At 46.2% G+C, this 9,631-nt stretch overlaps 1 protein-coding gene across 2 annotated transcripts; it reads right to left on the bottom strand.

Annotated features, from left to right (window-relative positions):
* Positions 1-429: 429 nt before the first annotated feature.
* LOC145804633 (uncharacterized) lies at positions 430-6,041 on the bottom strand. Of its 2 annotated transcripts, none has more exons than XM_082899238.1 (5): positions 3,912-6,041; positions 2,355-3,011; positions 1,353-2,189; positions 1,174-1,272; positions 430-957 (listed from the first exon to the last, which is right to left on the bottom strand). In XM_082899238.1, the coding sequence occupies exons 3-5, from the start codon at positions 1,788-1,790 to the stop codon at positions 808-810; spliced, it is 687 nt and encodes a 228-aa protein (XP_082755364.1). In that variant the 5' UTR covers positions 1,791-2,189; positions 2,355-3,011; positions 3,912-6,041; the 3' UTR covers positions 430-807. Both variants share the same exon structure in this region; 1 of them encodes a protein (XP_082755364.1).
* Positions 6,042-9,631: the final 3,590 nt, after the last annotated feature.

Below are 9,631 nucleotides of genomic sequence, written 5' to 3'. Positions count from 1 at the left end.
CTAGCATTTCCATGCATCGGAAGTGTCGAAGGCCTCAATTTCCCTCTGTTTCGGATGCGTTCCGTCACCCAGATCGTCCGAAATGTACTTTGTTTATAGAGTTGGTGTTTAGTCTTGCTTATCGAGTTGTTGTTTTGCTTATCGAGTTGTTGTTTTCTTGGTCGAGCTGTTTCGTTTACCGAGTCATGTTTATCGAGTTGCCGAGTTTTGTGCATTTGAGTTGTTACTCTTTGTTTATCAATTTTGTTGTGTTTTACTTATCAAGTTGTAAACTTGCTAAGGTTTTGTTGCTTCTTAGTAAGTTAGGTTATTTAGTTTGTCGTGTCGGTTCGCTACCTAACTTGGCAAATACACAATGCACGTTTACCGTTCAATCTCATTTTTTTGCAAAATGACGCGATGCGATGCTGAGAATATAAAGTACAACACTTTTTCAAAAAGCTGTTTCATTCCATCATGCTTCTTTTGTTACAACATTTTACAACAAAGGTACAAGTTGTACAGAGAATAAAACAGCCTAATAATGTACAATGTGCTACAACTACTAGTAAAAAGGTAAATAAAGCAGGAAACAGCTGCACCATTGCTCTCAAGAGCATGAATAAGAGGCCCTCTTCGTCCTCTTCTGCGGAACAAGCTCTGCACCACCGGCACCATCTGAGTCGGAACTGTCATCCTCAGGATCCTCAGCCTCCCCTCCACTCCCGGAACTAGGGTCGAAACCCTCCTCTCTGTCAACAGATGTCTCTGACTGACGATCTGCAGCCTTCTCCTCCTCCTCATCCTCCTCCTCATCGGGCTCCTTCTCTATGATATGTGCTCTGCGTCTGCGGGATGACTCCCCTCTCCCGGCCCGCAAGAAGGCCTAGATGGCCCGGCTCCCCGAGAAGGTCGAGATGGCCCGACTCCCCGAGAAGGCCTGGATGGCCCGGTCCGTGGCTGATATACCAGAGGCATCTGAAAATAAAAAATGCAGTTTGAATACATCAGCTCAAATGTGTGTTTCAGATACGAATGCAAGCAAACTACATGAAATGAGGGTGCATGCAGATACAGTATATGAATGTGGTGTGTGTCAGATGTGCTCTACATAGGCAACCTACCAATGCAGTGAAATGATCAAGTTCAGCATGTCATCGGAAGTATGATAAATGCGAGAAAATTAAAGAGTACCTGGACACCCATGATGGACAACTGTGCCTCTCTCCGTAAGACCATGCCCTCGAGTGCGGCCATCATCCCGAGCATCTCATCCATATACTCAACCGGAGGCTGCAGATACAAATGCAAAATATCAGTAAAGGAATGAATGTCCAAGTATCTGAGTCATAAATCAAAGCTGTAAAGCATACCGGCGACGAATCAGGATCTCTGACATATCTGTGGTCAGACATGGAAGGCTCTATCGGAATCGAGTAGAGAGTCCCGAATCGCCATCCCGTCAGCTCGGTCGGCATGTCTGGCCACCCAGGATGATGATGAGTCGGAGGAATCGGGGGAACCAATCCAACCCCACCTCTAGATGTACCAGCCCTGCTAGTGGAAGGGACGTCCGCGGCCCGAGCACGGCCCGATGAGGGCATACCAGCAGATCTCCTCGTCAGGGTACGGACTCCCGTCAACGAAGGCATCAAGTATGTGTGATGATAAGTCGCATACTCTCCCTGCTCCAGATGAAGAAATGCATCAGTACCCAACCTGGCGTCGACAACACCCTGGGAAGGGAGCCTATCAGCGGTCCGCATGTCGTTTGGGGATGCTGAGGGAACGTCCTGAACGGGGTAGCCCATGTCTGGCGCAGAAAGCGCTCCCCTAAAAATCAGGCCCTGCCAACCAGCCCCTCTAACAGGATCCTATACCGAGAGGAACCCCAGGCTCCGACAAACTGGAATCGGAGGTCACTACCCAAAGGCGCCCAAGGCTGCCATGCGATCTGCGGGTAACCAACGCATAAGCTGATCAGAAATCGTAAATACGCAAGATAAATCAAAGATTGGAAACATAAAGAACTGAGAGTTCTGCAATACCTCTGATGGCCGTACTGTGTCAAAGTACTGCCGTAGATAGAGAAGAGACTCCCGAGGTCTCGGTCGGTACGGGCCCTCAAATACCAGCGAGTAAGGGGTCATGGGAGGCATTGCCACCTCGAGCTCCGGGGCTAGTGTCGGGAAGTACGCATAGATCCATAGCTGTTGAAAACAGGGCAGTAGCCATCAGAATACAGAATGCTGAGTGCAAATTATAAATACAGAATACTGAGAGCAGAGTATAGAGATACAAAATGTAAAGTGTACCGTGTGTACAGTGTACAGAGAATGAAAGAAGAAATGTAAATCAAAGGGGGCAGAAAGTACCTCCCAGGCTTTCCAACAACCGCCAAGTATGTTCCCCCGTCTGCGGGAGGTCGCGCTCATATAGCAATAAAGAGTGGCCAGGCTGGCGCCACCCCAATCATACCGCCGGACCTGTGATAGGTCTACTAGGGCACTCAACAGATAAAGTCCGGCAGTGTTCCCCCTATCGGCGAACAGAGTAGTCCCGAAGAAGAACATCAAGAATCCGCGGGCATACTGGGCTACCTCCTCAGGAGTCTCAGGCTCCATCTCCACCCTCCGGAAATGGGAGGAAAACCAAGTATATCGAACCCTGCCCGAAGATCTGTCAACTGGCGGGTGAGCTCCCAACAAGTAGATCCAGGCGGCCTCCCACTGGCCCATGTCCTCATCATATGGGATCGCCCAGCCTCCCATATCAAGGCCGGTCAATACGGCGAAGTCAAATGGGGTCATAGTCATGTCCCCAGTGGCAGAGAAATTAAAGGAGTTGGTGGTGTCCCACCATCTCTCCACTAAAGCACCCATCAGTGTCCTGCTAGCCGGACAACGAGATATCCCGGAGCAGAAGGGCCCAAACCCTACCAAGTCAACCAAATCCCGGACAGCCTCCGGAAGCTCAGCATACCACTCTCTAGCCGTAACAGAGCCATATCCTCGTGCTATACGGGAGGTCACCTGTATTCAGAATGAATACATACATTCAGTCTCAAAATGAAATAAATGAGCGGTGTGCAAATGAAATGTATGAGCTGTGTGCAAACTAAAACAGATACAATGCAATGAGCTGCGTGCAAATCGAATATTTGGGCTGTGTGCTCAGATTTCAAAATCAGTGGGCTGCGCGTTCATCTCAAAGATCGAGCTGTGTGTTCAACATCAAGTGTTTGGGCTGTCTGTTCAAATTTTAAAATCAGTGGGCTGCGTGTTCACCCTCAATCTGGGCTGTGTGTTCAGAAAGTCAAGTGTTTGGGCTGTGTGCTCAGATTTCAAAATCAGTGGGCTGCGTGTTCATCTCAAAGTTCGGGCTGCGTGTTCGACGTCAAGTGTTTGGGTTGTGTGCTCAGATTTCAAAATCAGTGGGCTGCGTGTTCATCTCAAAGTTCGGGCTGCGTGTTCGACATGAAGTGTTTGGGCTGTGTGTTCAAATTTTAAAATCAGTAGGCTGCGTGTTCACCCTCAATCTGGGCTGTGTGTTCAGAAAGTCAAGTGTTTGGGCTGTGTGTTCAAAATTCAAAATCAGTGGGCTACATGTTCACCTTAATCTAGGCTACGTGTCCAACCTTCTGTCAAGTGTGTGCTGTGTGTGCACCATCCATTCAGGCTGTGTGTTTGGAAATTCGGAGTTTGGGCTGAGTGTTCAACTGTCAACATATGTGTGTGCTGTGTGTTCACCATCAGGTTATGGGCTACGTGATCGGAAATTCAAGTGTTCAAAATGCAAACAGAATACTGTATCATGGGCTAAGCGTCAGAATAAGCTACGTGCTAAAAAGAGTAGATATGCATAGCAAGAGGCATGAAACGTACAAAAATGCGGGATACATTGCAGAAATGTAAAAAAGGCGAAGTAAATACCTCTCATGCCTGATGGGAGAGGTGGGACTCTGGCTCCCGCAATAAAAGATCATCGGGTGCTCGATCATCGAAATCGGTAAAATGGTAGAAAACTGCCTGGGAAAGCACATGTGTCGGAGGGTCGTACCTCTCGAGTATGAAGGGTCGAACCCTCGGAGGCAGAGCCATGACATCGGGATCATCCCCGGCGCCCGGAGGACCTCCACCATGAGGGAAATGACCAGTCATTTCAGAAAATCTGCAAAAATGAGCAAAAATGAGCAAAATGAGCCAAAATTGGAAAAAGTCAACAAAAGTCAACTCTCGGGAAATGAAAAAGTCAACAAAAGTCAACCCCCGAGGAAATCTTCCAAATGTTGAGACAAACTTACCTCAAGTGGTGAAAATGAGAAAAGAAGCACCGAAATCAAAATTTAATCGGTCCAAAGTGACGAAAACTGAAAGATTTCACGAAAACAACTTGCGTGGGGCGTTGGAAAACGCGTATAGAGCACAGATCTGAGAGAGAAAATGCTCTAGGAAGGTAGAGGAGGCAATTTCGGAGCTGGAGTTGTGAGGAAAAAGTGTTTGGCCGAATGGATTTAAAGAAATGAGGGCAAAAAGACCAAACTACCCACGGTTTTGGAAAAGTGGCCGGCCAGCCACCTTTTCGGGCAGGCCAGCCACCCCTTTCCCTCAACCCTGGCCGGTGGCCTCCCCTTGGAAATAACGCTGGCCGGTGGTGTTCCCCAAGTGCCCACGAAGCTCTCTGCAAATTTTGGGGAGGATTGGAGTCCCCGGGACCTGAAAAAGTACAAGAGAAGTGCACTTTCCGTCGCGAAACCACTCTACCGGAACTTCAACTTCAACTTTCGATGCGTTTCCCATCGTTACTCGTCAAAAGTGAGATGTATACTTTTTGAACATGTTGCGACCCCTCCAGGAGGTAAACCGGAGGTCGCGATTGAGTAGCCCTCATCAAAAACTTGCATTTCTTTGCTCGTCGTTTTACGACAAATTCGCATTCGAGTTCACACTTGTTCTGCATTAATATGCACATCACTTGCATTCTCATGCACACCACCCATACTATTGTGCACGTTTCACGGGTGTTGTCATACCCTCATGCTTAACCCGCGTTGTCACGCGCGTTACTCCTCGCATTACGATGCACTGTTCTATCGACGCCGCGATTGTCTGCATTCAATATCGTTTTGAAAACATGTTGTTAACATTGTTGCGCTTGTTGAGTCTCTCTCTTTTCAAGGCACGATATTGTATGTACGGTTCATTTGAGGCTGGTATGACCAGACGAACCGTGCAGGTATTGTATCTTCTCCGTGTGAGACGTAGCGAGAATTGAATAATTCTCCGCATTCTTAACTGCATGAAATGTAGTTGTTGCTTTGCATTCTTGCTTAAAACTGTTGCATCTATTGTGAATATGTGCTTCATTACAGCTTGCTGCATTTGCATGATCATTGAGTTACCTTCAGCTTCTTGCATTGCCAGTTGCATTTTGCCCCCCTGCCTGCGGGCACGTCTCTGTTTATCTCGCCTGTTTGTCTAAGTCTTCGGCCTTGTCAAAAATAGATCGTCTCTGGGCTTTGACATTCACTCCCGTCACTTATGACTTCCGAGTTCTGTCAAAGAGGGGCAACTATAGACACCCCATTTTTGACCGACCTTAAGACTCAGACGTCACTGATTGAGCGCTCGGTGATATTGCATATTGTGTTCGTTCAGAAGTTTCAGAGTCCCGGCTACAAACCTTACCTCTGGACTTTCGGACTCTTTCGCGTCTTGCCTCGATTTGCGAACCAGGCTCTGTTTTCTCTATTTTCTCTTCCCGAGGGGAAAGAGAGGTCTCGTAGATCATCTCTCAGTGGCCGTAGGCTACGTTTCGTGGTCGTAGGCCATTTTTTTCATTTGGAGCCCGGTTTCCAATTTTTCAGAGCCGACGGCCGTGTGCCTCGATTCGGGACCGCCTAACCAACTCTGTTTGCTCCAGTTTTTGGCATACACCTTATTTCCTCCCTTTTGAGGAACACTGTGGCTCGAGAGACCAACTTCGTGGTCAAACGCCACCTCTGGTGCTTAACAGCCCATTTTCGGGGCCCTGGGCCGCGCGTTTCGGTCTCCGAACCTCCGTTTTGCATCAGTTTTGGTTCATTTTTGGTGGAGACCTTATTTTCATTGTTAGAAATCTTGTAGGAGGGTGGGAGGCCAGCAATTGTTCTGAAAAGCCAGCTTTATTTCTTCATCGCTCTCTGTCGCCCGTTTTCCTCACTAAAAAGCTAATGTTGACCACCCCGGGGCCACTTTCTTTAGCCCTAAACCCTATATTTGTGTTGTACACACCTGGGAGGCCACCAATATGTATAGGCCGGCCAGTAATTGTCCTTGACCCTTTTGAACCCCTCTAAAAAGTTGGCTTTTCTCCTTCTTGGTTCACATTTTCTGAGTTTTGACCACATATTTGTGTTGTGCACACATGGGAGGCCACCTTTTTGGGGTGGCTGGCCAGCGATTTTCATTGACCCTTTTGACCCCGGGCCAGCCGGCCAGGGAGGGTGGCCGGCCGGCCACCTGAACCTTTTGAACCTGGCCGGCCAGAATCCCCTCTCCAAATGCCTTCCAGCTGTACCCTCTGTTTCCCCCCAGATTTTGTATCCAGGGGGGTGCCTTTTGGGGGGGAAATTTGAATTAGTTTTTCCTCCCATTTCCTTGGCCTCTCTCCCTCTATAAAACCAACACCCCAGCTCCATTTTGAAGGGTTAGAAAATCAGCTAAGGCACCATTGATACATACACTCCCTATCTCTCTCATTCAACCCTTAAAGCCACAAGAGTCTTGCACCATTTACACACCAACTCATAGCACCACACCTAGACACTCCATTCCAGCAACTTGGAGGCCATTTGCAAAGGTTGGAAGCTCAGAAATTTGGACCAAAAGCTGCTGGAGACTTAGGCTACAAGGGTGAGTCCCTATTTCCTCTTTTCTTGCCCTATTTTGCATGCTTTCTTAGCCTTTATTTCTTGCATTTTTGGGCTCCGACCCAAACTGGAAATAGTCATATTTTGAGCTCCTTTTCATGTTTGATCAAGGACCTCTTGCTGTTTGAGGTCTCCTACTGCCACTTGCCTCTTTATCTCTCTTTTAGGCCTATTCTTTGCATGATATTTTAGGCTTATTTTTGAGCTGTTTTGGACTTGGTCACAAACTGTGAAATGTCTTGTTTTGAGCCCCTCTTCAACTTTGTTGAAGGGCTCTTTGCCATTCGAGGTCAGATGCTACCACTTGTGTCTTTATCCTTTTTTTAGGCCTTTTTCTTGCATGATAGTTTAGCCCTATTTGTGATCATTTTTGTGGATTGATGTAAACTGTAAAGTGCTTCATTTTGAGCCCCTCTTCAACTTTGTTGAAGGGCTCTTCACTGTTTGGGGCCAGATTCTGTCCCTTGTCTCTATTCTCTCTTTTAGGGCCATTTTTACATGATAGATTAGCCCTATTTATGTTCATTTTTTAGACTTGTTATAAACTGGAAAAAGTCTCATTTTGACATCATCTTCATGTTTGATTAAGGTAATTTTCTTGTTCGAGGTCATATGCTTCCTTGTATGCTTGATTGTCCCTTATTTTTGAGCCTCCAAATCAGAGGGGGGTGACCCCCTCTCTCCTTGACTTGTTTGGTGGTCATTTTGGCCTTCCAAAGAGACCCTACCTTGCATGCTTTGAAGTCACTTTCCAGGGTCAATTTGGTGAGTTTTAGGACTACCATATTTGATTTTTATAGTTGTTTATTCCATGCTAAATGTCTACCTTGCATGTGCTTAATAACTCCTTGCATGGCCCTCTAAAGGAGCTCATTATTTTTGCATACCATGGTTGCATATCAGTGGTTATTCGGGCCTATTTTCACATGATTTATTCACTGATTTTTTCTGGTTTGGTGAGATTACATTTGCTTCATATACTTGCCATGTAAACCATGTTTGCTAGTCAAGATTGCATGCTATTTTTGTCCACCATGCTAGCATCTTTTGGCCATGCTTTGAACTGGAAATGTTCATGTTTTGGGACTTCCTTGGCTCTGTCTTCATGTTTCATGATCAAATAATGCATGTTTTGTATAGCTATAAGTCATTCCATGTGCCTAGTTTTGAGTTTCGGGTTTCATCTCATGCATCGGGTGCCATCTTTCCATGTTTCGGGGCTGTTTAGCATCATATTTCAGTGCTGGAATTACATGCTTGTATGCCATATTTCATGCCTTACCATGCCTTGTTAGAGTTGCATTCTATGCCTTAGGTTCGATCCTCGGTTTGCGTGCATGCGTGTACGCATTTTGAGAGTCTCATTTTCATCTACTGGCTATTGATGTGAATGTGGCTGAGGTCCACTCATGTTAGTGTAAGCCCATTAGGCATTGTGTATGCCATTTCATTTCATAGCATTGCGTATGCTAGGTTGTATGTTAGAGCATTGTGTATGCCTCGTTACATCGTGCATCGTGTATGCCATTTCATAGCATTGTGTATGCTAGGTTGCATATTAGGATTGCATTCATGCATATCATGCATATTGCATAGTGTTTGGGATAGAAGTTAGCCCAAGCACAGGAAACGAGGGACGTTTCGTACTCCGAGTGACGGAACGTGTCTCAATTCCCGGTCGCCGACACTCCGGATTATCCATGATGGAGTCTAGGCCTTGATGTGTCCATATGTGCATTCATTTCATATTGAGTCATGCAATTCGACTTCTCGACCATCATGCATCGAGATGCGTGATTGGTGGCACGAGGATCGAGGACTACACTCCCTGAAGAGTAGTCATGCATACATATGTGAAAATACTTTGCCATGCCCCTTTGTTGCTCTCTGTTGCAGCAAATCAGAAATCAACAACCTTCCGGAGCCTGGCACGCATCCCAAGAATAATTGCAAACAGAGGCAAACCGGGGCATCCCAAGGGATTCTCCGCACAAGGCAACCCGAGCATGCATCATTCATCATTTGGAACAGAGCTGAGGCGGTCCATGGATTTGCGTGCCAATTTACTACTTTCCTAGATTAATGTGTTAATTAATTAGGATTCTATATTTATTCGGGACTGTATTATTTATTCATTTGGGACTGTATTATTTATTCGGACCCTCTGCGCGAGGGCAATGTTGTAATAAGTGTGCGTGTGTGTGATGTATGTCTTCTAACCCCACGTCTTTCTCCCTTTTATTTATCAGCTTATGATGGTTAGATTAGGGCATGTTTCGATTAGCATACAGTATGACAGCATGCTTGCATTTATTCATCTGTCTTGCATGCACCGGGCTCGGCGCATCATACTAACTGCATTTGTATCTCAATTCCAAGTTGAATACATGTTAGTTGTAGCATTTCACATGCCATCTTTAGAATAGCCGAGCCTATCTTAGTTGCATTTTGCATGTGCTGCATTAGGCATTTCTGCATAGTTAGGATCATGCATAGATTTCTAACATAGCTTTTGTTTTGGCTTGGAGTACTCGGTAAGTTTTATGCTTTAGCATCCTTGCATGCGTGTGAGTGACTGCCATGATAGCATGCTTACCATGAGGCTATATGCTTATGTGATATAACTGCTTGAATGCCTGTGGGTGAAGGTTGGATTATTTGAATTGGAATAAATGCGTTGACTGTAAGTTTTAAGCCCACTAGATAAGTGGCAAAACCATCTTTTCTAAGCCCACCCGAGGT

The sequence above is a fragment of the Camellia sinensis genome, chromosome 12, assembly GCF_055761805.1.
Source record: "Camellia sinensis isolate YWXY chromosome 12, ASM5576180v1, whole genome shotgun sequence".
NCBI classification, from domain to species: Eukaryota; Viridiplantae; Streptophyta; class Magnoliopsida; order Ericales; family Theaceae; genus Camellia; species Camellia sinensis.
The sequence above is the reverse complement of the archived record's forward strand: the minus strand, read 5'-3'. Positions and strand labels throughout refer to the sequence as shown.

Excerpts from the sequence above, each read along its gene's own strand:
- LOC145804633 (XM_082899238.1), bottom strand. The coding sequence starts at position 1,790 with ATGGGCTACCCCGTTCAGGACGTTCCCTCAGCATCCCCAAACGACATG. Across the intron at positions 1,273-1,352 it reads GAGATCCTGATTCGTCGCCG|CCTCCGGTTGAGTATATGGA; the intron begins GTATGCTTTACA and ends TTGTATCTGCAG. Across the intron at positions 958-1,173 it reads TGTCCATCATGGGTGTCCAG|ATGCCTCTGGTATATCAGCC; the intron begins GTACTCTTTAAT and ends TTTTATTTTCAG.